A 26,733-nucleotide genomic window follows, 5' to 3' on the forward strand; every position below is an offset into this window, starting at 1 on the left:
ATCTGGACTAAAGGCCAAGTATATTAATCAGACATCCTACCTCTGTCAGGTGACATACATGAGTGTATATACCCATTACATTTTCACATATGCATAAAGAACGAGTTAAATTTACTTTAATATGAGAATTATGTTTTCAAATAATTAAGACAAGCAAAACAGACAAAATAATTTCTGATGTTCCAAGATTATCTTCTAAAATAGATTTCAGACTTACATTAGTCTTGAAAAAAGAAACTTTATTTTTCAATTGTGATGTGACTGGGAGTGGTAGAAAGGGAGGGAAGAAGAGAGATAATAGATCTACTGTGCCAGGTATGTTAAATCAGTTCCTGATACAACATTTACATAGGTATGAAGTGCTTAACACCACACATACCATTGCATAAATAAGAAGAAATCTTTAGGCCTTAGTCAAACTTCTATGTTCTAACTACGCACAATTCTATTGAGCTTATATATGGTTTTCAAACCAGCACCAAAGTAGAAGTCCCAAAATAAAGTTGGGAGAAGAGAAGTTGCTGACAGCAACAAAAACAGGTTTGCCAACAGATAACAAAAACATGATGAGGGATAGTCTGCCAAGAACAGATTAGGCAAAACACTAAAAAAGACATGAAACTTTAAAAGTATAGCAGTGTGTAATAAAACAGAATAGAAGCAAATAGTCCAAAATGTCTCAATAGGCCAAGAACATCACTCTATTACAACATTTCAGCATTCATATGAACTGTGATCTCAAGATAAAATTACATTACATATATTGTGGAGTAAATCAGAGACCAGAGAAATACATTTTCCAAAGAGTTTCCGAATGGTAAAATAAGGTTTGGTGCTTAAGAAACACAAATGAGCAAAAATTAATGTACAGAGCTTTAATTCAATAGTGTATTAATTTACTTGATTTTAATTATTATTTCAAATAAAATGATACTTAACACTGTTTTCCTAAAGGCAAAAATACATACTTAATTGCACAGTAACAGATAATCTAACAATTCTGAATTACTGTCCACAAAGTAGTGTACTTTGACCCTTAATTATAAGGAGCAAAATAACCTTATAATTAAGGGTCAAAGTACACTTCATCTCCTAAATGAAAAAGTAGTCTTTGTATATTTGGCACAGGACAACGGCGAACCCGTTTCAGACGGGCTCACTTGCTTACAAAGAATACAGCAATTAGCCCTGACCGATTGCTCAGTGGATGGAGCAAAGGCCTGCGGACTTGAAGGGTCCAGGGTTCGATTCCGATCAAGGCCATGTACCTTGGTTGCGGGCACATCCCCAGTGGGAGGTGTGCAGGAGGCAGCTGATGGATGTTTCTAGCTCTCTATCCCTCTCTCTTCCTCTCTGTAAAAAATCAGTAAAATATATATTTTTAAAAAGAATCCAGCAATTAGGTCAATACTAAGAGCTGTGTGTTCAACTAACAATTAAAATCATCTCGGAATTTTTGTGAAATGTGTGAAGGGCTCAGCGCTGGAGAAGGCCAAGTGCCGAATGACTTGGAGGCTGCACTGCGGAATGAACGTGCTGAGGCCGTTTGACTTTCTGTGACACCTTCACCTGGACCCGCGGGCTCGTACTCCCCCTCCTCTGCGGTGGGAGATCAACTTCCGGTCACGCGTCGCCCGCCGCTCTGGCCTCCCCTCCCCCTTCTGCCCGGTATGGCTGGCACCCGTGAAGGGGCCAGTCCCATTAGCGCAGGAAGCTTAGGGTGCCTTCCCCCACATCCGCTCACCTGCTTCCGGGTGTGCGGTCGCCTAAGAGCGGCTCCTGCTCAGCCTGGACCCCCAGGCCCGCCATAGTTACCGCGCTCGCTAGGAGGTGAGAACCTAACTATCGCGACACCTCCGGCCCGTCACATCCTACACTAAGGCTGTCAAACCAATCCAGGGAGTGCGCGTGCGCGCCCGAAGGCCAACAGTTGGCGGAGCGCCCCAGGTCAGAGTTGGAATCGCGCGGGACTCGGGGCGGGGCGAGAGGAGCATGGGGCGGGGCCCTGAGTCCCAGTCCTCCCCGGTGGGTCAGCGCCTCCCGGGCTCCGCCACCGCGTGGAGGCCTGCCGAGGCGAGTGCTGGGCGTGTCCAAACGGCCACCCCGCCCAGGTCCTCGGGTTTCCCGGGGCTCCGGTCCCTAGCCGAGCTCCCGAGTTCCTGGAAAGGCTGCTGGCGCTGCGGTCGGAGCTCGGACGCGAGGCGAGTCCCGGGAGACGGGAAGCGGCGGTGTTGGGAGACTCGTCGACTGGACGGCAGGCGCCCGCTGAGCGGCCAGTAAGTCGCCGGTCCCGGCCACGCTCCAGAGCCTCTCGACGCGCGGCGGACGTGCCAGGAGTCAGGGACTGGCTGGAGACCCCGGAGTGGGCGCAGGGCGAGGGGGGTTATGCATAGAGGCAGATTAGTTCTTCACCCCCGTGGAAGTTGAAAGAGCGCGCCCTGGTTAGGGCGTAGATGGGGTCCGGAGGATGGGGTCCAGGCCCTGCACCCCACTGGGGTCTTCGGCAGAGCCTGCTGCTGTAACCTGGGGGTTAGACAAAGCACAGCAGCATCTATGACCAGCTCTTCATCACAAGGAAAATCGCACTGTTTTATTAGCACTGATACATCCTCATGTCCTATGACACATTTCTATTTTACATAGACCTAAGGTCCAGAGAAGTTAATAACTTAGCCAGAGTCACTCGGTGTGGTAGTGGCAGGCAGAGTTGGAGCAAATTCAGTTCTTTTCAACCAATAGTTATGAACGCTTACCCTACGCCAGACGCTGTGTTGTTAGAGGTTGCATGGTATATGCTATTCTGATCTTTGTCTTGTCTGTGACCTTTGGGTATTCAGTCAGACACATGCCACTGGTGAATAGCGAAACTTGAAATGTGTTTTCTATTAGTTCGGAATTATCTTCTTTGAATCCAGAACTGACATTTTGTACTTGGATTCAGTCTTGCAAATTTGTTTAACAGCCCACCGAGACATATCAGATTCCTATGATTGGCTCCAAGAAAGTACATATGTAAAATAATTAGCGGTTTTTTTCTTTCTTTTTTTTTTCCCTGTAATATTATTTTACCGTATCATCAGCTTCTTGTTTAATCCCTGGAGTCTAGTACACTGTATGGCCTCTGCGTGTGTGTGTTTTACAAAGGGATTTTTAACCAGTATTAAACCAAGCAGAATGGTTGCTAGTTGAATGAATGCTTATAGAATTACCTCATTTCACTCCTACAATCCTCCCAGGTGGGGTTGTCTCAAGCATGCAAGGAACTGGAAAGCATGGAGATTAAGTAATTTGCCTAGGGAGCTAATAAGCAAGGGAGCTAATAAGCAAGAGAGCTAGGATCTAAGAAATACAGGACTCCTGATTGTAAAGCCTGTGCTTTTCACTGCCAGCCTTGGGGGGGGGGGGGGGGGGGGGGGGGTGGAATGTGAAGAAGAATCTTTTCCAATATCTCTTAAAATATATCAGAAGAAGTAGTCAATTTTTATATAAATGAAATAATTTGCTATTATGGATTAGGCCAGGTATTATTCCCTTTTATAGGCTAAGGTGGCTTACTCAAGGTCACATAGCTAGTGGAAGAACTAGCTCTGATATTTTCCATTGCTGCCTCCAAGCGATGACTTGAGACCACAAAAGTACATGGAATGGAGTGCATGTAAGCCTTGTGAAATCTAAATAAACTCTGTGTGTTGTACCAATTTAAACAAAAAAAAAGGAAGAAAAAATTACTTCTTAGGAATACACACAGCACCCAAACAAAGTAAATATTTGTAAAAGCCCATGGAAAAGAGGAGCTAGGTTTGAAAAGCCATTAGATTATTTGCTGAATGTTTCACATAGGATGAGACCATCCACCTGATGAGTTTCCTTAGATGACTGCTTAAAATAGATGCGCACCCCTCTAAACAAATGAACAAATAAGTTTCCAATTTACCTGCTCTATCTAAACACATTTTTTGTTACTTAAACTTGTATTGAAAATATGTGATTTAAAAGTAAAGTTACAAGATAAAAATTAGGTCTGCATTTTTGTGGAGTAAAGTTGTACATTGTGGTATTTTTTTTTAATTCATTTATGCCTTTGAGATATGTATCAACTATATGAGGATAAAAGTCCAGAAAAAAATTAGGATTGCATTGTTTAAATGCTTAAATATCAGAGTGATAGGAGATAAAAATACTAGATGGCAAAAGAGATGTTGAGTACCACTTCAGCAATAGTGCTAATTTTTAGGAAAGACTTTTCATTCCTTGGCACTGTTCAAGAATTTCTATTTTTGTTTCACTTTGTTTTTCCCTGTCTCCTTGGTTATTTAAAAGTATAGACGGCAATTATGTCAGTTTGGCTTGATACAGACTTCAACACTGGGTCCTATTTCTGCAGAAGCTGGCTGGTGTCACATAGTCTGATGTGGTGGCTTTAAGTATCTGGTATGGCTCCAGATGGTGCCTCCATTTGATAAATTGGAGTTATCTTTACCCTGGGCTTGGATTATTATCTCTTCATGGTGGCACTGGATAGCAGTAAGCCATACGTAGAAAGAGTGTCCCAGAAAACCTGATCTTTTTATATTGTTCTTGGGACTGAAATGGGACTTAAAAAGATCTGTGAGATCCTGAACTCCAGAACCAAACTATAGTAAGTTATGTGTGTTTGATTTATTTTCTGTTCCTCATTAGTCAGATGTTTACAGCAAGGGATATACTGGCTCTAGATTTGGAGTGCTAACTCTTTTTTTTTTTTTAATCTTTATTGTTGAAAGTATTACAGATGTCCCCTTTCCCCACATTGACCTCCTTCACCCCACCCACCCCCAGGCCTTCACCACACTGTGTCTTTGGGTTATGCATATAGGCATATTAGTTCTTTGCTTAATCTCTCCACCCTGTCAACCCCACACCCCACCCCACCCCACCTCTGCCTTACCTCTGGAGTGCTCTCTTATGGCCTATATTACATGGAGTTAGTGATTTGGAAGGCTGGCTTTTCTAGTATAGGGTTGAAAATTAGAAATTACTAAACAATTTTATAGTAGTGAACAAAATATTTGAAGAGTTCAGTGCACTAAGGTTTTCCCGTTTCCCTTGCAACTTTCTACTTTTAACATATATATATTTTTAGCCTTTTGGCCGGAACTGCCATATTCCAGTAATTTGCCAAAATGACTAACACAAAAGGAAAGAGAGGCATCCGCTGTATGTTCTCTAGGCCTTTTAGAAAACATGGAGTTGTTCCTTTGGCCACATACATGCAAATCTACAAGGTGATATTGTGGACATCAAGGGAATGGGCATCATTCAGAAACGAATGCCCCACAAATGCCACCCAGCATGCACTGGGCATTGTTGTGATCAAGAAAGTTAAGGGCAAGATCTTGCCAAAAGAATTTATGTACGTATTGAGCATAGTAAGCACTCTAAGAACCAAGATAGCTTCCTGAAACGTGTGAAGGAATATTATCAGAAAAAGAAGGAAGCCAAAGAGAAAGGTACCTGGGTTCAACTGAAGCATCAGCCTGCTCCACCCACAGAAGCACACTTTGTGAGAACCAAAGGAACGGAGCCTGAGTTGCTGGAGCCCATTCCCTATGAATTCATGGCATGATAAGTGGAGGGGGAAAAAAGAAAGACTTCTGTGCTAATAAAAATGTTTCTCTTAATTGAGTAGAAATGTGGCATCCCTTCCTCCCAAAAAATAATTAAAGAAAACTTTGTGAACTAGAAAAAATATATAGGTAGGTATATAGATATAGATATAGATTTCAGAGAGGAAGGGAGAGGGAGAGAAAGATAGAAACATCAATGATGAGAGAGTAATCAGCTGCCTCCTGCTATCCTACACTGGGGATCCAGCCGGCATCCTGGACATGTGCCCTGACTGGGAATCAACTGTGACCTCCTGGTTCAAAGGTCGATGCGCAACCACTGAGCCACACCGGCCAGGCACAGCTTTCTAGTAGTACTTTTTTTAAAAAAGAATTTGGGTGCTTTTTTCTTTTTTAAATCCACACCTGAGGATATTTTTCCATTGATTTTTAGAGAGAGTGGAAGAGCAGGAAATACAGAGAAAAATATCAATGTGAGAGAAACACATTGATTGGTTGCCTCCTGCACGCATCCCAACCAAGGCCCAGACCAGGGAGGAGCCTGCAACTGAGGTACATGCCCTTGATTGAAATCAAACCCAGGAACCTCTGGTCCACAGTCATATGCTCTGTCCACTGAGCCAAACCGGCTAGGGCAAACTTTCTATTTTTATATGTTTGTCTTGTTTTTATTTATTACCAACCTAGAAGAATAGTGCCAAGGAAAATAGGATTGTCTCATGACCAGTTTAGCACTTCTTACTGTGAAATGTGAGTGCTGGAATTTGGGGTTCCAACACTAACATGGGATCTGCTTATTGCCGTTGATGCCATAGATGTTACAGAGGAAGATATTGCCCCCTTCCTTTTCCTGCCACTGTAGAGAAAATAAGTGGCCTGTAATACTCCCAAAAGACAATGAAGTCCTGTGTTATGACATTCACTGTTCTACTGCAGTTTAATCAATATACACAAAGTGCTATTTTTTTAATCCCAGAATGACCCAAGGAGTAAAATAATTAAAAGCATCATTCATCTCTTAGAATTGTCTTTCCTTATGCTCTAGAAACTCCCTGAATAGAGTTATATATCTAAATATATTAAAAGAGTTGACTTCCTATTTGGAAAATGGAGCACTAATTCAGAATTTTGGTAATTGGGTAAAGAGTAAACTGTTCCATTTTCACCCCAGCAGAATATACTTCAATCCAACTTGGACATTAATCTCTCACAGATTAAAATCACAGGAGTTAGTGCAATTCCTACAGGTTAAGGGTTCAGTCCTCCAGATGCCATTACTTCTGATGCCAGCCACACTCAAAACTGATTTAGCTACAAATTTGGGGGTTTCTGTGACTCCTGTGGATTGATAATTTGCTAGAACATTCAAAGAAACTCAGGAAACTACTGTACTTATTCTTGGGGGCAGCGGGAATGGCACTAGGTGTTAGACCAGTGGGGTTAGACTGAACCTGGGTTCAGCAAACTTGGTACTTGAGTTCTGTGTGGGAAATAATTCAGAGCCAAGACTCAAACCATAAGAGAACATCCTGTATTATAAAAGCCTAAAACGCTAAATGTCAGGTCATCCAGTTAGCAATTCAACCAATCAAAGTGTAATATGCTAATGATATGTTAAAGTCGCTCAACTGTTTGCTATGATGTGCACTGACCACCAGGGGGCAGACGCTCCGACCGGTAGGTTAACTTGCTGCTGGAGTCTGGCCGATCAGGACTGAGCGAGATGGGCCGGGATGGGCTGGACACGCCCTGGAGACCTCCCGTGGTTGCTCCCCGTCTGGACAACCTCCCGTGTCCCTCCCTGGCCCCTATCGTGCACTGGTGGGGGTGCCTCGGCCTGGCCTGCGCCCTCTCACAATCCGGCCTGAGGGATACCCCACCCCCACCCCAGTGCACAAATTGCAAGCACTGGGCCTCTAGTTTATTTATAAAATCACAGAGGTAGAAGAATAATTCATAGAAAAAATGGATTTAAGAAACAAGTTATAGAAGCAAAGGAGGAAGGGCCCTAGGAGCTTAGAAGTGAGGAAGGTCCAGGTGACAGGCCTGAGGGGATGGGGAGGGGAAAGGCGCAGGTAAACTCCGAGGAGGGAGAGTGCATCGGGTCCTTATGGGGATCCTAATCAGTACTATTGATGATCAAGGACAATTTGCCATACACATGCGTGGAGGCAAGGCCATAGTAGTAGTATTAGGTGAAAGGCCTTTTTGCCCTATGCAGGTATGAGGGCAGTGGCTCAGTAGCAATATACATATGGCATAAACACACCCTTATGTAACCTGTTTATGTTTATACTAGAGGCCCAGTGCATGAAATTTGTGCACTGGGTTGGGGAGGGGGTGTTATACCTCAGGCCGGATTTCGAGAGGGCACAGGCCAGGCTGAGGGACCCCACCAGTGCACGATCGGGGCCAGGGAGGGACGCGGGAGGTTGGCCAGACGGGGAGGGACCACGGGAGGTCTCCAGGGCATGTCCAGCCCATCCCGGCCCATCTCGCTCAGTCCTGATCGGCCAGACCCCAGCAGCAAGCTAACCTACCGGTCCGAGTGTCTACCCCTGGTGGTCAGTGCACATCATAGCGAACAGTTGAGTGGCCTTAGTATATCATTAGCATATTATGCTTTGATTGGTTGAATTGCTAACTGGATGACCAGACATTTAGTGTTTTAGGCTTTTATTATATAGGATAGCACAAGTGTCACAAATTGACATGAGGCCTCTTCTGTCTGAGTGTGTATCAATAATTGGCACAAGGCCTCTTTTGTTTGAGTGTGTATATAAGTTGTCACTGACCAGCTGGTGCTGGGACGCTTTGTGGGGCTGCTTTTGTGGGGCTACTTTGAAGAATGACTTTGTCTGATGGCCCCTGTAGTAGCAATGGCTACTTGGTCTACAATAAAGTATCTCCTATATATGCCTACAACTTCTCATGGCATCATCTAATGAAGGGCACCCGAGGAGCTGTTCACCCAACAGTCCTCCTTCCCAAAAGCTTTTTGTTTGTTTGTTAATCCTCACCCCAGGATATTTTTCCCATTGATTTTCAGAGACAGTGAAAGGGAGGGGAGAGACAGAGAGAGAGGGAGAAACATCGATGTCAGACACATGGATTGGTTGCCTCCTGCACAGATCAAGCCTGCAACCGAGGTATATGCCCTTGACCAGAATTGAACCTACAGCTCATCAGTCCGAAGGCCAGTGCTCTATCCACTGAGCCAAACCAGCTAGGGCCCAAAAGATTTTAAGGGTGGAAGTCTTAGGTGATGTCCCAGGGAAGGATCTCAAAAGATTATTCCTTTCAGGGGTGGGGTCTCCACTGATTGATTGGTGGGTTCTAGGGCAGGGGGTCATCATTCAATGCAGCTGGTCCTGAGGTCAGTATTGGTATCACTTACCTGGTTTTGCTGCTTTTCTGGGCCTGGAACTTAAATACAACTGAAGCCTAGATGTTATCTCTGGGGAAGAAAGGTGAGGGGGTCTAAACTGAATGAGCAGAGATGAAAGAGCAAGACATCCAAAGCACATGGCCAGCAATATGCCAGGGGAAAAAAGGTCACTCTGGGAATGAATGAGGTCCTGCCCGATAATTGTTCCTTGCTAGGCACCTGGGCCTTTCCACGCTGGTGACCTGTACCTGGCCCATCCTCCTTGCTCTACTCATGTCTTTCTGTCTACCACATCATGATTACAGCTTTATTGTAAAAGATTACAACTTAGAAACAGCAAAATGAAAAGGTGAATGAGGCAAGGTACAGGAGTGAATATGGAGCTTCCATGCCCTCTCTCACACATGTTCAGTAACCAAGAAACTCTACCAAGCCCCAGTGTCCAGATTTCTTATTGAGTCTTCATGATTTTTATCTCATTGGTCATGTGATTAAACTCCACCCAGCTCCCTTACCCTCCAGGAGGTCAGGCTGGCCCAAAATCAATCCTCCAATCAAATGATTGTTTTTTTCTGGCCAGAAACTATCCTGAGACTTTTCAGGGACCCTCCAGGAGTCTCCTCATTAACATAACAAAGGCACTCTATCAGAAAATTCCAAGGGTTTTAGGAACTCTGAGCCAAGAACTGGGATTAAAAACCAAATACATCCTTTATTATATAACACTAACATTTACCCTCCAAGAAAAGCGTAGTCAAGCAATTTGAACATATGCTACATATAATTTATTGATTTTAATGATTGCACTAAAGTATAAATGTGTATAATGAGGACAGCATTTCAGAAAACAGTTTGCCTTTTAACATTTGTTTAATGAATAAGAAACAAAATATTAAGAGGCAATGGTTTCTATTTTGTTTTTGTTTTTTGTGGCTACGTGAATGGAAAAATATACACAAATATAGACAAACTTTCAAAGCTCATTTGCTTATAAGCAAATTTATTCAGGTTTATAGAATTTATTTTGTTTGTTTTCCTATTAGTAGGAAAATGTTAAGAAGGTAATTGTCATCTCTGGTATTAAAAGCCCTGAGCGGGTTAGACCAGATATTCTATTCAAATGCTAAGAAGTACAGTTGGTTTCTCCCTGTGTGTAAGACAATCTCTGATGTGGCCCTCCTGATCCCATCCCTTGATATTCAAGCCTCTGTAATTTCTTCCCTTTGAGTGTGGGCAGTACCTGTGATTTGCCTTCTAAACAATAGAATATGGCAACAGCGATTGGATGTGACTCCTATTGAAACCAGGCAACCAATTGGTCTGGGCTGCCTGTCACTACTTGAGCAAATTAAGCATAGACCGGGTTGAATCATGTAGGAGCATTCCTATATAATAAAAGAGAAACATGTAAATTGACTGACCCTCCACTACACTCACCAGCCAGTCAGGAATGAGTATGCAAATTAACCTGCCAAAAAAAGGCGGGTTAATTTGCACATACAGGCGCTGGGCGGAGAGCAGAGCTGGAGAGCCGGTGGAGAGTGGAGTAGCTTGGGGAACTTGGCTTCCCAAGCCGCCAGACGGAGAGCAGAGAGGGAGAGCTGTCGGCTTGGAGGACTTGGCAGAGTGGGAGGCCAGGATGGAGACAGAGCAGGAAAGGAAAACCAAGAGCGCAGGGAGCACCAGGAATTCTGGGAATGGTAGTTCTGGTGGCAGCCCCAGGACTGGAAGCGGAAGCCTAGAGCACGGGGAGCACCAGGAATGCTGGGAATTGTAGTTCTGGTGGCAGACAAATCTCCTAGACCAGTGATGGCAAACCTATGACACGAACTCATTTTTTTGGTTGATTTTTCTTTGTTAAATGGCATTTAAATATATAAAATAAATATCAAAAATATAAGTCGTTTTACTATGGTTGCAAATATCAAAAATTTCTATATGTGACACGGCACCAGAGTTAAGTTAGGGTTTTTCAAAATGCTGATACGCCGAGCTCAAAAGGTTCGCCATCACTTTCCTAGACACTAGAGCAGTGGTTCTCAACCTTCTGGCCCTTTAAATACAGTTCCTCATGTTGTGACCCCCAACCATAAAATTATTTTCGTTGCTACTTCATAACTGTAATTTTGCTACTGTTATGAATCATAATGTAAATATCTGATATGCAGGATGGTCTTAGGCGACCCCTGTGAAAGGGTGGTTCGACCCCCAAAAGGGTCACGACCCACAGGTTGAGAACTGCTGCTAGAGCAAAGTGAGCCTGGAGCAAGTTACTATTGCAGTGGGGGATGGAGGGAAAGCAAAGGTGAGAGACATAAGTAAAATCAGAGTGTCTAGGAAAAAGTAAAGGGAAGATATCCTAAAACTTCCAGGAAATCTCCACCAATGAAGCAAAGAAAAAAAAAATGCCTCTATTATTCTGTGAGCAACAAACCAAACTGGATTGGGGGTCTCAGACAATTCACTCACATGATTGCAAAGACAGACAGAAACTCCCGGATTGGAGAGGGCTCCCCTGAGGGCTCCCAGATTGGAGAGGGTGCAGGTCGGGCTGAGGGGCCCCCAACCCCCCCCCCCCCCCCCCCCAGGGCATGAATGTAATGTACCGGGCCTCGAGTTTATTTCGGTAATGCCAGCAGTACGGGAGAGCAGCAGGTCATCCATGAAAATCTGCTCTGCACCTTCCCCTCATAAGTCAATTTATTTGGGGTAGGACAAAGATTACAAGGGGATGTAGGCAAAAGGACTAAGAATGGATATAATGATTACAGGCAATGTGGGTGGGACTCCCTTATCTTTCCATGATAATGGCCTAAATTCCAAGGATAAGTCCGAGATCCCTGGGGTGCACAACTCCCAGCCAGGTTAGAATGTGCTGTCTTTCATCAGAACAAGAAAGCACAGTTAACAGAGCATGATTATTATTTCTTGTAGCTATAACTAGTCCCCAATATTCTATTTCTGCCCCTAACACCATGACTGTGTTATGTTACATGGCAAAGTTGATGGAATGACACTCGCTTAGTTACATTAAGTTATGTAAGACTTGCTAGCCACTAGCTTTCATTCTCCTGTTGGCCTTAAAGAAGAAAGCTGCCATATTGTGAACTTCCTGTGAAGAGAGTCATGTGGTAGGGAACCACGGAAAGCTCCTGGGAGCTGAGACTAGCAGCTTTCCTATGCAGGTATTGTGTGGATATAAGTTTTCAACTTATGTCAGTAAATACTTAGGAGCATGATTGCTAGATTGTATCATGACTATGTTTAGTTTTGTGAGAGAAACTGCCAACTGTTTTCCGAAGTGGCTGTGTCATTTTGCATTCCTACTAATAATAAGTGAGACTTCTTGTTTATCCAAGACCTTTTCAGCATTTGATATTGTAAATTTTTTTGGATTTTGGCCATTCTAATGGTTGAGTAGTAGTAACTTATTGTTTTAATAATGACATGTAATGTGGGACATCTTTTCATATGCTTACAGGGTGGGACAAAGGTAGGTTTATAATTATTTTTATGGAAAATAATGCAATAATTAATAAATAAAAATGCAAGAATGAACTGTGTTTTGCATACTCACAGCTGTATACTTTTGCCCCACCCTGTATTTGCCACCTGTACACCTTCTTTTTTTAAAATATTTTTATTGATTTTTTTATAGAGAGGAAGGGAGACAGAGAGTTAGAAACATCAATGAGAGAGAAACATTGATCAGCTGCTTCCTGCACACCCCCTACTGGGGATGTGCCCACAACCAAGGTACATGCCCTTGACCAGAATCGAACCTGGGACCCTTCAGTCCACAGGCTGACGCTCTATCCACTGAGCCAAACCGGTTAGGGCTGTACACCTTCTTTGGTGTGGTGTTTCTTCAGCTCTTTTGCCCAGTTTTTTAAATGGGTATTTTTCTTTCCTTATTGTTGAGTTTTAATAGTTCCTTGTATATTTTGGATTTTGACAAATCCTTTATCAGATAGGTGTTTTGCAAGTATTTTCTCACAGTCTTTGGCTTGTCTTTTCATTTCTTAATGGAGTTTATTTTTAATAAATGTTCATTGAATGAACCAATTTCTTTAAATACGTAGAATATCAGCTATATTTTCTGATTATACTGTTAAAGAAATTCTTCTGAGTGTTAATAGTTTTGCTTTTTACACTTAGCTCTCTAATCCTGATCCACGTACATGGAATTTTTTTGTGTACTGAGTGAGAGGTGCTGGTAGGTTTACATGAGGACATGTGCGTTTATGTGTGTAGTTTTCTGATTGGTTCCTGGCAAATAATACAAAACTGTATAAGTTTTAGCCACTACTGTTGTTACCCAACAAATACTGATTTTTTTCTCTGAGTCACTGTGCTGAGGATGGGAAGGAAGATCCTACACTCAATAATTCACAGTTTAGCGAAGCTCCGGATTCTACTTCATGTTTTCTACTTTTATCTCAGTTCTTTTTTTGTTTTTTGGTATCTTAATTTTTCTTCAGTTTCATTGAGATGATTGATGTATAACATTGTGTTAAACTGTATAAAAATAATGATCTGATATATGTATATATTGTGAAATGATTACCAATAAGTTTAGTTAACTAAACTTGTAAGTTTTTCTTATGATGAGTGTTTTTAGGATCTATAAGATAAATAAATTGCAACATGGTAACTATAATAATACATACTGTATTATATATATGAAAGTTACTAAGAGTGGATCTATTTTTAATTTTTACCTGGTATTTAAAGTGATGGTCAGAAAACTGACCTGCTGCCTAAAATAAAATATTTTAAAGTCATTTAAAATTTTGTTTCATAGATGTTGGTTACTACTGATGGGTGTGAGTAAGTTAGATGTTCTATACCGGAGACTTCTCCTTACAAAACTTTTTATCAGAGGATGGGGAAGGCCAGAGGATCTTAAAAGGTAAAATTTTTTCTGAATGCTTGTTCTGACTTTGTTTTAGTAAACATTTAAAATTTTATTTCACTTTTAAAGTTCTTTGCTATAAATATAAAGTGATTGAAAAATGAAGTATTAAACAATATAAAAAATGAAATTATTTCCTTTTCTCTTTTCTCCCTTTAATTATTTCTCTTGTTTTAACCCACATAATCATAAATTGAATTAGTTTAAAAGTCATTCAGTTGTAAAAATAAAGAACTCTCAGAAATACAAGTTAGATTATTAACTTTAATAATTTTTTAATTGATTTAGACTTTCCAGAGACTGAGCATTTCTGGGTAAATTGAAATTGTAATGACTATGAAACTGGGATATACTGTAGCTCATGTGAATATATGTACATAAAATAAATTTTCAAGATTTGTGCTTTTAATTTTGAGTCTTATATATGTTAATTACTTTCTGAACAATGATATTTCTCACATTTTTTTGAGATAAAATGTCCAGCTTGCAAAAGACCAACAACCTACTCTTTTTCTTTGTTGACTAAAATTAAATTTCAGCATGTTTTATGACCTGGACTTAGTAATTTTTACTCACTATTCATCAGTCTCAACATATGGCTATACTAATTTTTTTTTCCTTTTGTTCCCCTTTACCATAACAGACTCTTTGAATTCAGAAAGATAATTGGAAATCGAGAAAGATGTCAGAATCTGGTTTCAAGTGATTATCCAGTGTACATCGATAAGGTAGTAAAATGAAATAAATGTAATTATAGAAATCCTGTTTTAACATAAATATGTGACAAGAATAGGTGGAGGGGCAGGAGCTGGAAGAGATTCACCTAAGAGCTTATATGCATATATGCATAACCTGTGGCAAAGGAAGGCAGGGGCAGAATGGAGGAGGTCATTGGGGGGAAAAAAGAAGACATCTGTAATACTTTCAACACTAAAGATAAATTTTTTAAAAGAATAGGTTGAATGTTAAGAGTATAACAGTAAACACTAGAACATGAGTACACAGTATAGGTTTTTCATTTAATTTTTTTAATCTCCTACCCACCCCCACCTCCTCTCTGAGATTCATACTTCTGTTCCATGTTTCCATGTCTCTGGATCTATCTTGTTCATCAATTTATTTTGTTTATTAAATTCACATATGAGTGAGATAATGTGATACTTATCTTTCTCTGACTGGTTTATTTTGCTTTACATAATACTCTCTAGGTCCCTCCAGGCTGTCTCAAAGGGTAAGAGATCCTTCATTTTTATAGCTGCATAATATTCCATGGTGTGAATGTACTACAGCTTTTTTACCCACTCTTCTACTGATAGGCACTTGGGCTGTTTCCAGATTTTAGCTATTGTAAATTGTGCTACTATGATAGGGGTGCATGTATTCTTTCTGATTGGTGTTTAGGATTTCTTAGGATAAATTCCCAGAAATGGGATCACTGGGTCAAATGGCAGTTCCATTTTTATTTTTTGAGGAAACTCCATACTGTTTTCCATAGTGGCTGCACCAGTCTACATTCCCACCAGTAGTGTAGTAGGGTTCCCTTTTCTCCACAACCTAGCCAACACTTGTCCTTTGCTGATTTGTTGATGATTTTGATATGCCTTTCCCTAATGACTATGATGTTGAGCATTTGTATGTGCTTATTGGCCATGTGAGTGTCTTCTTTGGAGAAATATTTATGAAATACTTGCCTTTTTGTTTTGTTTTTTGCATGTCACTAGCCTGGTGACTGACTATTCCATAGTAGGGCCACAGTCAGTTTATAAGGTCAAGAGTTGCTCTTGGAGGACTCTAGCACAATAAGGCAATAGCTAATACCCAAGCATGACTCTAGAGCAGTGATGGCGAACCTATGACACTCATTTTTTTAGTTGATTTTTCTTTGTTAAATGGCATTTAAATATATAAAATAAATATCAAAAATATAAATCTTTGTTTTACAATGGTTGCAAATATCAAAAAATTTCTATATGTGACACGGCACTAGAGTTAAGTTAGGGTTTTTCAAAATGCTAACACACTGAGCTCAAAAGGTTTGCCATCACTGCTCTAGAGACTGCCTGTTTTTAATTGGGCTATTCATCTTATTGTTGAGTTGTAGCTGGCTTAATTTTTAAACCAATATTATGTTTGGCTCTAAAATTGGTTTTTATCTTACCAAATTCCCAATTACCCTAACACTATTTATTGAATTATTATTTCCTTCACATTAGTTTGTACTATCTTCTTTATCAGATAGTTTGTTTTTCAAAAATACATGTGAAAAAAAACTTTAAAACTATATTTGCAGGCAAAAAGATGAATAAAATGTAAAGACTTCTTGATTTAAAAATTTCACATTATCCACGTTAGGTTTTCTTACCTTTTTTTAAAAAATGCAGTACAATCCTGATTAAAACATTCAATTTAGAAATTAGGTCCATAAAAGGCTCCTAAAATAATTTTTGGAAGAACCATGAGAGTACAGTCAGATCAGGAATACCAGAACAGGAAGATTGATAAGTCTGTTTTAGTAATATATCAGTGGGTATTGTAAAGTTGCAGCATGATCAACCGAGCATGCTATTGGTTCAGAAATAAAAGATAGGCTAATAAGAACTAATGAAGGATTGAAAATAATATGCCATAATTTATGCAAATTTATTTCATAGTAAAGCAGCTTTTTTGTTGTTGTTAATCCTCACCCAAGAATATTTTTTCCATTGATTTTTTTTAGAGAGAGTGGAAGGGAGGAGGGGAGAGAGACAGAAAGAAACATCAGTGTGAGAGATACACATTGATGGTTTGCCTCCAGCACGCAAGGCCAACCCAGGTACATGCTCTTGACTGGGAATCAAACCTGAGACCCTTCAGTCCCTTGGCTGATGCTCTTGCCACTGAGCAAAATCAGCGAGGTCTAGAATTTGTGTTTTTTGGGTTTTTTTAATATATTTTTTTATTAACTTCAGAGAGGAAGGGAATGGGAGAGAGAGATAGAAACATCAGTGATGAGAGAGTATCTGAACGACTGCCTCCTGCACGCTTCCCACTGGGTATCCAGCCTGCAACCCAGCATGTGCTCTTGACCGGAATCAAACCCAGGATCCTTCAGTGCGGAGGCTCTATCCACTGAGCCCAACCAGGTAGGGTGAATTTGTGTTTTAAATAAAGCTAGACGAGGTATGTTTTTTTGTTTGTTTGTTTCTGATTTTAATGGAAATATGTGGTGCTTTAATGCTAATTTAATTTTTACTACTGGCTTGATAAAAAAAAGAAAAATTCATTTAAAAAAACACAACTATTTGCCCTAGTCAGTTTGGCTCAGTGGATAGAGCATCTGCCTGTGGCCTAAAGGGTCTCGGATTCAATTCCGGTCAAGGCCACATACCTCAGTTGCAGGTTCCTCACCGACCAGGGCCCTGGTCAGGGCACGTGAAGGAGGCAACCAATCGATGTCTTTCTCTCACATCTACATTTCTTTCTTTCCCTCTCTCTTTCACTTTCTCTAAAAATCAATGGAAAATACCCTTGGGTGAGGATTAAAAAAAAACAAAAACAAAAAAACAACTATTTGAGGGAGGAAAAGTTTAAATATTATATATTAGCAAATTCCTTTGACATATATGTAAATGCCATATTTCTCCTTATGTGATATGTTGACGTGACTTATTACATCAGTAGATTGCCTAAAAATTAGCCATTCTAACATATTTAATATCAGCCCTTATTTGATTGTAGTAAATTATTGTTGCAATTTGTAAATTGTTCATATGTTTACTTTTATATTGTCAAATTATTCTAACTGGTATTTTATTTGGCGTTATTGTATATCATTGTGTAAATGAAGTTTATTTATAGTTTACTTTTCCAACTAGACTGTAGTAAAAGATATTGAAAGAAAAGGAATGTGTGTGTATCAGAGCCAGGTCCTTAGAAAGCAGTATGTGGCAAAAACGATACATAGTAGGCACTGGAGAAAAGGGTTTTACTGAATGGAAATTTTTTATAAAAAGCACCAATATGCCCTACCTGGTTTGGCCCAATGGATAGAGCGTCAGCCTGCGGACTGAAGGGTCCCAGGTTCTATTCTAGCCAAGCGCACATGCCTGGGTTGCAGATTCAACCCCCAATAGGGGGCATGCAGGAAGCAGCCAATCAATGATTCTCTCTCATCACTGATGTTTCTTTTTCTTTTTTTTATTGATTTTTTTATAGAGAGGAAGGGAGAGGGATGGAGAGTTAGAAACATCGATGAGAGAGAAACATTGATCAGCTGCCTCCTGCACACTCCCTACTGGGGATGTGCCCATAACCAAGGTACATGCCCTTGACCGGAATCGAACCTGGTACCCTTAAATACGCAGACCGACGCTCTATCCACTGAGCCAAACCGGTTAGGGCATCATTGATGTTTCTATCTTTCTCTCCCTCTCCCTTCCTCTCTAAAATCAATAAAATATATATATTTTTAAAAGGCATCTATACTAATAAAAGGGTATATGCTAATTAGACCAGTGACTGCGAGGGCCGGAGAGGGCTAGCAGCCGCGGCACGCCGGAAGTTCCGCCTCTATGCATGAGCTGCACAGGAAACACCTTTTCTGACTGCTCATTGGCTAAATTCGCAGTAAGCCACTCGCAGCATTCTTGGTAACTGGGGTAATAAGAATCCAAGAAGGTGATCTAGGGTTTTTCCACCTCACTTCTGGAGGAAAAATGAAGGTCTGCTGCTAGAGGGGCTAAGAAATGTCATATCCTGCCCTAGCCGGTTTGGCTCAGTGGATAGAGCCTTGGCCTGCAGACCACAGGGTCCCAGTTTGATCCCAGTCAAGGTCACGTACCTAGGTTGCAGGCTCCTCCCTGGCCCGGGCCCAGGTCAGGGTTCATGCAGGAGGCAACCAATCGATGTGTTCCTCTCACATTGATGTTTCTCTTTGTCTTTCCCTCTCTCTTCCGCACTCTCTAAAAATTAATGGAAAAATATCCTCAGGTGAGGATAAAAAAAAAGAAAGAAATGTCATATCCTATGAAAGAGACATCTTGAAAATGCCTAAAGAAAGTTGTCATTTTTTTGTGATGAAGGGAGAGGAGTCCCTGTTGATGAAAACACCACAGCGGTTGCGAGGGCTGAGGGCCAGCAGCTGCGGTGGCTGGCAGTGGCAGCAGCAGCGGGGTGATGGGAGCGGCACCTTCCCCTGATCAGCCTGCTCGCCTCCCCCAAGGGGCCCCCTTATCAATAGGACATCTTTTGAGGGCTCCCAGACTGTGAAGGGGGTAGGCCGGGCACGAATTTTTGTGCACCGGACCTCTAATATATCTATAATAGACCAAGATATCTTTGTTTACATGTATAAATCTTAGTTTTGTTTTTGTTTTTTTAGATTGAAGAGCAGTCAGACTGTAAGATCCTAGATGGACACTTTGTTTCTCCTATGGCACATTATGTACCTGATATCATGCCAGTTGAATCTATTATTGCAAGGTAAGAATTTTTATTACTAAATAAAAATTTAAAGTACTAAGTTGTTTATGTTAATTTAAGTTATAACAATATCAATGCCATCTTATTTGAAATTACTTAGCATTAATTATAATAATTATGTGACATTATTCCCATTACACATGGGGTGAGAGGAGAGTGAAATTATAGAGCTTTATTATTTTGACATATTTAGTATGCATTTGAACTTAGGCTGTTATCCATTGAAAATATCCTATATAATAAAAGCCTGATATGTTAAGTGTGTCCACTCGACCGGTCAGCCGTTCAACCAATCAAAGTGTGATATGCTAAGGCTGCTCAACTGCTCACTATGATGTGCACTGACCACCAGGAGACAGACAGTCAACCGGTTGACCAGTCACTATGATGTGCACTGACCTCGGTTGGTTAGCTTGCGGCTGGGGTCTGGCCGGTTGGGCCTGAGTGAGATGGGCAGGACACACCCTGGAGCCCTCCCGGGCTGGCCAACCTCCCGCGTTCCTCTCTGGCCCCGATTGTGCACTGGTGGGGACCCTCGGCCTGGCCTGCGCCCTCTTGCAATCTGGGACCCCTCAAGGGATGTCAGAGACCTGGTTTTGGCTAGATCCTGCAGGCCAGGCCAAGGGACCCCATTGGTGCATGAATTCGTACACTGGGTCTCTAGTACTGTTATAAAAATGTTTTGTATAAGTCTCATGGTAACCACAGAACTAAAATCTATAATGTTTGAACAAAAGAGAAGAGAAAAAAGTATAATTATATCACTACAGAAAGTCATCAAATTATAAAAGAAGAGAAAAAAAATAAAGAAGAAACAAAACACTTGTGAAACAGGCAGAAACAATGAACAAAATGGCTATAGTAAGTCCATACCTATCAATAATCAGTTTAAATGTAAATGAAATAAGTTCTCCAATCAAAAGACATGGAATGGTTGAATGGATAAAGAAACAAGACCCAGCCCAGACAGCATGGCTCAATGTTTGAGCATTGACCTAGGAACCAGGAGGTCATGGTTCTATTCCCAGTCAGGGCACATGCCCAGATTGTAGGTTCAATCCCCAACCCCCGGTGTGGGATGTGCAGGAGTCAGCCAATCAATGGTTCTCCCTTATCATTGATGTTTCTATCTCTCTTTCCCTCCTCCCACTGCGAATGGAGCCTACAACTTGGGCATGTGCTCTGACTGGGAATGTTTTTGGTGCATGGGGCGATGCTCAACCAAGCCACACTGGCCAGGGCAGAAAAGCAGTTCTAGTTGCCTGAGAATGCAGCCACAGCCTAAAGAGTACAGTTTTCTAAGACTTAATCATATACATTAATGTCTCTAGCATAAGAAAATTTTATTACGCATTTATAAAGTTGTGGTATTGAACAAGATAAAAAATGATTACAATAAATTCTGTGTCTATATGGTAATTGAATATTTTACTATCCTAACATAAAACAAATTTACAATGTCCTTGTTGTCTTTAGGCAAATATTAAATACTCAATTACAATTTTAATGTCAGAATTCTGGAGACTTTTTTCTAAAATAATTTAATTATGAAACTTCCAAGCATGGAAAGTTTGTATTAAGCCCTGACTGGTTTGGCTCAGTGGATAGAGCATCGGCCTGTGGATTGAAAGGTCCCATGTTCGATTCCCGTCAAGGGCATGTACCTTGGTTGCGGGCACATCCCCAGTAGGAGGTGTGCAGGAGGCAGCTGATCGATGTTTCTCTCTCATCGATGTTTCTAACTCTCTATCCCTCTCCCTTCCTCTCTGTAAAATATCAATAAAATATTGTTTTTAAAAGCCTTTAAAAGATAATTAATTGAGGTGCTTTATTTTAAATAGGTTCCAATTTATTGTGCCTAAAGAATGGAATAGCAAATATAGACCCGTATGCATTCATCTTGCTGGAACAGGAGATCATGTAAGACTTCATTATGACATCTAATCCCTAATTTGTCAACATACTCTCTTTAACAGATGTGATTATTATATTCTTTAAATGTGTCCTCTTTTCTTTTCTTAGCATTACTGGAGACGACGAACACTGATGGCTCGTCCTATGATTAAAGAAGCCGGAATGGCTTCTTTGTTGTTAGAAAACCCTTATTATATCCTTTTGTGATACCTAGAAATCTTTTCTCTTATGTATTTATAGATTTAGTCATCCAAAGGAATGATAGATAGTAGCCAACTTTTCTAAATCAGTTAAATTTAGTCATTAGTTCAAAAAATACTTAAGAATGAAGTGAAAAACTACTTTTTAGATTGAAGAGCAGTCAGACTTTTAAAAAGCCTTCATGCCTTTTAAAAACTAAAATAAGGATTGTGCTTCTATTGTATAATAAAGATAAATGGTACTTCTGTTTCCTGTGAGACTTATTTTATGCTGCATTTTAATATTAAGTCAAATGTTTGCTATTAAGGAAACCCTCATGTTTTAAGTGCTTTACAGTTAAGTATCAGTTGAGGTTTAGAACAGTTCTTAACTTAATTTTCAAGATGACATCAGACTATGTCCAGAAGAAGAAACGAAACTAGCCCTAGCTGGTTTGGCTCAGTGGATAGAGCGTCGGCCTGTGGACTGAAGGGTCCCGGGTTCGATTCCAGTCAAGGACACATGCCCAGGTTGAGGGCTTGATCTCCCCAGTGGGGGGCGTGCAGGAGGCAGCCAATCAATTACTCTTTCTCATCATTGATGTTTCTATCTCTTTCTCCCTCTTCCTTCCTCTCTTAAATCAATAAAAATATATTTAAAGAAAAAGGAACTGCCGAAACCGGTTTGGCTCAGTGGATAGAGCGTCGGCCTGCGGACTGAAAGGTTCCAGGTTCGATTCCGGTCAAGGGCATGTACCTGGGTTGCAGGCACATCCCCAGTGGGAGATGTGCAGGAGGCAGCTGGTTGATGTTTCTCTCTCATCGATGTTTCTAACTCTCTATCTCTCTCCCTTCCTCTCTGTAAAAAATCAATAAAATATATTAAAAAAAAAAAAAAAAAAAAAAAGAAAAAGGAACTGCCAAAACCGGTTTGGCTCAGTGGATGGAGTGTCGGCTTGTGGACTGAAGGGTCCCAGGTTCGATTCCGGTCAAGGGCAAGTACCTGGGTTGCGGCCACATCCCCAGTAGGAGATGTGCAGGAGGCGGCTGATTGATGTTTCTCTCTCATCGATGTTTCTAACTCTCTATCTCTCTCCCTTCCTCTCTGTAAGAAATCAATAAAATATATTTTTTAAAAAAAAGAAAAAGAAACAAAACTGATGCACAAATATAACAAAATGCTCAACATTGCTGGTAATAAGAGAAATGTAAAGTTAAAGCAACAATTAACAAATATTTTAAAAACAAAACATAATACTCATGAGCCTATTGTGAAATGGGCACACTCACTACTGATTACTGAATATCAGCTCAACCCCTTGGGAAAGCATTTTTACCACATTGAATCAAGAGCTTTAAAAAGCTTCACATCCCTTGACAGGATGATTCTCTTTCTGGGAAATTTAATCTAAGGATAAAATACCTAGAAAAGAGAAAGTAATAGAAAAGAGAAAAGATAGCTATATAACTTGATGTACAATAGTAAAACATTAGAAATAGCTTGAATGTCCAAAAATAGCAACATGGTTGAGAAAACTGGTTCATAATATTGTAATATTATGCAGTTTTTTCTGTAATATTTATTGTTCTACCATTTACTGCCTGTATGACCATGGACTTGTTAACATAATATTTTAGTACATCAATATTTTTGTTGGCAATGGGAATAGTCTCTTAGGTTATTCAGAGTATTATAGAGTTAATACTGTCTAGAACGTTGCTGGGTAAATAATGTGTTTAGTAAATTTTAACAGTTATTATTTTAAAAGTTTACAGCAATGTATGTAAGTATTTATAGTGTAAAAATGGGATATATAACTCTATGGTATGATACAGGTATACAGAAAAACCTAAAAACAAAACCCATTTAAAATACTGTGGAAAAAACATTAGGAAAAATACCCCAAGATATTAGCATAGTTGTCTGTAGATAAACTAAATTTTTTCTAATCCTTTCTGTATTTTCTAAAAAATTTTAAATTGATTTTGGAGAGAGGTGGGGAAGGGAGAGAAAGAGAGAGAAACATCAATTTGTTGTTCCACTTATTTATGCATTCATTGCTTGCTTTCTTGTATGGAACCTGGAGATGGAACACTCAACCTTGGTGTATAGGGGTGATGCTCTAACCAACTAAGCAACCCAGGATTTTAGGTTTTCTATAATAATATAAGTGAAAAAATCCAATAAACTGAAGTTGAAGACTGCACAACCCAATAAATATACTAAAAACATTGAATTTTACACTTCAGATAAATTGTTTAGCCCTGGCCAGTGTGGCTCAGTTGGTTGGAGCATCATCCTGTGTACCAGAGCGATAGGGCATATACCTTGATTGCAGGTTCCATCCCCAGGGCGCATACAGGAGGCCATCAATGGATGTATCTCTCTCACATTAATGTGTATGTGCCTCTCCCTCTATTCCTCCCTCTCTAAAATCAATAAAAATTCTTTAAAATAAATTGTTAGTCCCAAAAAGAGAAAAAGAAAAAAAAATTATTATCCCTGTCCTGTGTCTTTAGTGGTTAGAGCAGTGGTTCCCAAACTTATTTGGCCTACTGCCCCCTTTCCAGAAAAAATATTACTCAGCGCCCCCTGGAAATTAATTTTTTTAAAATTTTAGTAGCAATTAAACAAAGATATATGTATTAATGTTTCTACCTTTTTCGTAAAATATAGTAAAGAAAGGTGTAAATTAGAAACATTGAAGTTTGAAATTATGAAACTATTTATTGAACTCAGAATAGAAAGGTAATACAAAAAAAGTTAAAACAAATGCACCTGTGGCCATCACTGCCCCCCTGGATCGCTGCAGCTCCCACCAGGGGGCGGTAGCGCCCACTTTGGGAATCACTGGGTTAGAGCATCTGCCTGCAAACCATAAGGCAGTGGTTCTCAACCTTCCTAATGCCGCGACCCTTTAATACAGTTCCTCATGTTGTGGTGACCCCCAACCATAAAATTATTTTCGTTGCTACTTCATAACTATAATTTTGCTACTGTTATGAATCCTAATCTAAATATCTGATATGCAGGATGTATTTTCATTGTTACAAATTGAACATAATTAAAGCATAGTGATTCATCACAAAAACAATATGTAATTATATATGTGTTTTTCCATGGTCTTAGGTGACCCCTGTGAAAGGGTCATTCGACCCCCAAAGGGATCGCGACCCACAGGTTGAGAACCGCTGCCATAAGGTTTAATTCCTAGTCAAGGGCATGAACCTGGGATGCAGGTTCGATCCTGTGTGCAGGCGTCAACCAATAATGTGTCTCTTCCACATCGATGTTTCTTTCTCTTTTTCCAACTTCCTTCCTCCCTTCCACTCTCTAAAAATCAATAGAAAAAATATCCTGATGTGAGGATTAATCAAAATAATACTAATACTAATAAATTATTTAAAAAATAAAGCTCTATAAAAGAAAACCATTTGAAAAACCTGAGACCTTCTAAACAGCATATTTCAGATAATTATAAAATAGTTATTTCAGTATTAAATTGTCTTCAACTTTAACTAATTTAAGTTAATGTGTTTTGATACCAGAGAATATTTGTTTTAAAACTTTCTCTTTGACCACATTCTTAAATGGTTGCAGGAAACCCAAGGACCAAATGTAAGTATATATCACCTTCATTTTTGCAGTCTTTATATTGAATTTTCAGCAACATTAAAGTTTTTGGTAGTCTTTGGTTAACCATTTCTAAGTTTAATCTCCAAGTGTTATTGCGGGGAAATTCTGTTATAAAACTATAGTAGGAATGTTAACTTTAATTTTTACTTTAAGCTTTTTGCATTTTAAATGTATGATAGAGATAAATTTTTAATAGGTTGACTGAAAATATATTTTATTTGTAAAACTTTAACTGAAGAAAGTATAAAACATGTTCCTTTTTAAAAGGAAGAGTACATTTACTTTGTGAAATTAAACACTACTATTTTTTATTCTTGCGATGCATAATATAGGTAAACTTTCTCTTCCTGGTCTTTTAAAATGATCAACTTTAAGGCAGTGCTTTTTGCATTTTCATAATCTATGTTATATTTAGTTTTTATTCATTCAAGAAATATTTGATCCTAGACACTGGGAGGACAGCAACAAAAAGACAAGGTCCTTACTTTCATAGAGCTCATATTCTAGTATGGGAGAGAGATAAAAATCAATAAGGTAATTTCATATACTTATCAATACCATAAAGAAATAAAGCAAGGCAATAGGATAAAGAGTAATAGAGTGTGGGTGCAGGGATGGAGCAGTATTAGATATGAGGACATGACATAACGAGAAGGAGTCACCAGGGTGACAACCTGAAGGAAGGTCAGCCTCAGAGAAGGAAGAGTAAATGAAAAGCAGAATGTGAGCACCGGGTTGTAGAGTAGTGCAAGATGAGATCAGAAAGGTAGGCAAGGGCCAGGTTAGGAAGAACCATGATTAGAATTTTAATCTAAGTGCAGTGGGAAACCTCTAGTGTACTTTAAGCAGAAATTAGAATGATAAGACCTACTGATAAATTCATTTTTGTGGGTAAGAAATCAAAGGTTCTGACTTGGACATATTGGTGATATCTGTTGGACCTGCAAGTAGAGAAGTCAAATAGGGAATTGCAAAGTGATGGAAAGATCAGTTTAGAAGTCACTTGTCTATGTGATCATGACATAAAAGAGGTCATGAAAATGGGGTGTGGTAGAAGCAAACCTTATAAAGTGGGAAAACTGTATAAATTTCCTAGTGCGGACTTGTTGTGAGAATTATAATGTTTATAAAATATCCTGTTACATTTATGTACCCAGAAAATATAATAATGCTCCAATGTATTTAATTTTTCTCAAACAACTCATCATAAGAAAGAAATGTCTTGCAATCTTCTTCTACACTAATAAAAGAGAAACATGGTAATTGGCGTACGACCGCTACCCTTCCCATTGGCTAATCAGCGTATCCTTATGCAAATTAACTGTCAGCCAAGATGGCGGCCGGCAGCCGTGCACTGAAGTGAGCAGGGAGGCTTGCTTCCTCCAGGAACTGCAGACTCCAACGTTCCCGCCTCACTTGCTGGACTCTCAACTGCAACTCTAAGCAACTATTACTGTGTTGCAAATAAGAAGCTAAACAAAACTGGCTTTCAGTTAGCCCCGGACCGCAACATTGTATCCATGTTTTCAGCAGCGAAGCCTCAGAGCTAAAGCTGGCCCAGAATAAAAAAAAAAAAAAAAGAAAACAAGGAGCAGTTGGGAGCTTTTAGTCAACTGCCAGTGGGAAAACAGCCC

The 26,733-nt window shown here is 40.0% G+C and overlaps 2 protein-coding genes and 1 non-coding gene across 8 annotated transcripts in view; 1 reads left to right on the plus strand and 2 right to left on the minus strand.

The window, feature by feature from the left end:
* Nucleotides 1-26,733, minus strand: part of MFSD8 (major facilitator superfamily domain containing 8) — an 85,687-nt gene that overhangs the window by 23,311 nt on the left and 35,643 nt on the right. The window contains exon 2 of one of the 4 annotated variants that reach the window (XM_070415172.1): nucleotides 1,745-2,523. In XM_070415172.1, coding sequence (XP_070271273.1) covers nucleotides 1,745-1,809 — 65 coding nt within the window. In that variant the 5' untranslated portion in view covers nucleotides 1,810-2,523. Of the gene's footprint in view, nucleotides 1-1,268; nucleotides 1,722-1,744; nucleotides 2,881-26,733 lie in introns of those variants that run through there. The other 3 variants (XM_070415171.1, XM_070415174.1, XM_070415173.1) reach the window with 3 other exon arrangements.
* ABHD18 (abhydrolase domain containing 18) overlaps nucleotides 2,023-26,733 on the plus strand; it is a 44,425-nt gene continuing 19,714 nt past the window's right edge. The window contains exons 1-7 of one of the 3 annotated variants that reach the window (XM_070415169.1): nucleotides 2,023-2,201; nucleotides 13,799-13,906; nucleotides 14,553-14,637; nucleotides 19,269-19,369; nucleotides 21,211-21,289; nucleotides 21,392-21,476; nucleotides 25,054-25,081. In XM_070415169.1, coding sequence (XP_070271270.1) covers nucleotides 13,815-13,906; nucleotides 14,553-14,637; nucleotides 19,269-19,369; nucleotides 21,211-21,289; nucleotides 21,392-21,476; nucleotides 25,054-25,081 — 470 coding nt within the window. In that variant the 5' untranslated portion in view covers nucleotides 2,023-2,201; nucleotides 13,799-13,814. Of the gene's footprint in view, nucleotides 2,277-13,798; nucleotides 13,907-14,552; nucleotides 14,638-15,117; nucleotides 15,141-19,268; nucleotides 19,370-21,210; nucleotides 21,290-21,391; nucleotides 21,477-25,053; nucleotides 25,082-26,733 lie in introns of those variants that run through there. The other 2 variants (XM_070415168.1, XM_070415170.1) reach the window with 2 other exon arrangements.
* LOC139011895 (small nucleolar RNA SNORA3/SNORA45 family) lies at nucleotides 15,619-15,745 on the minus strand. The gene has a single exon (XR_011471708.1). It is a non-coding gene; the product is annotated as a small nucleolar RNA SNORA3/SNORA45 family (small nucleolar RNA).

This window comes from Myotis yumanensis, unplaced genomic scaffold, assembly GCF_028538775.1.
Source record: "Myotis yumanensis isolate MYYU_CA2020_CCGP unplaced genomic scaffold, mMyoYum1.0.hap1 SCAF_5, whole genome shotgun sequence".
Classification (NCBI taxonomy): domain Eukaryota; kingdom Metazoa; phylum Chordata; class Mammalia; order Chiroptera; family Vespertilionidae; genus Myotis; species Myotis yumanensis.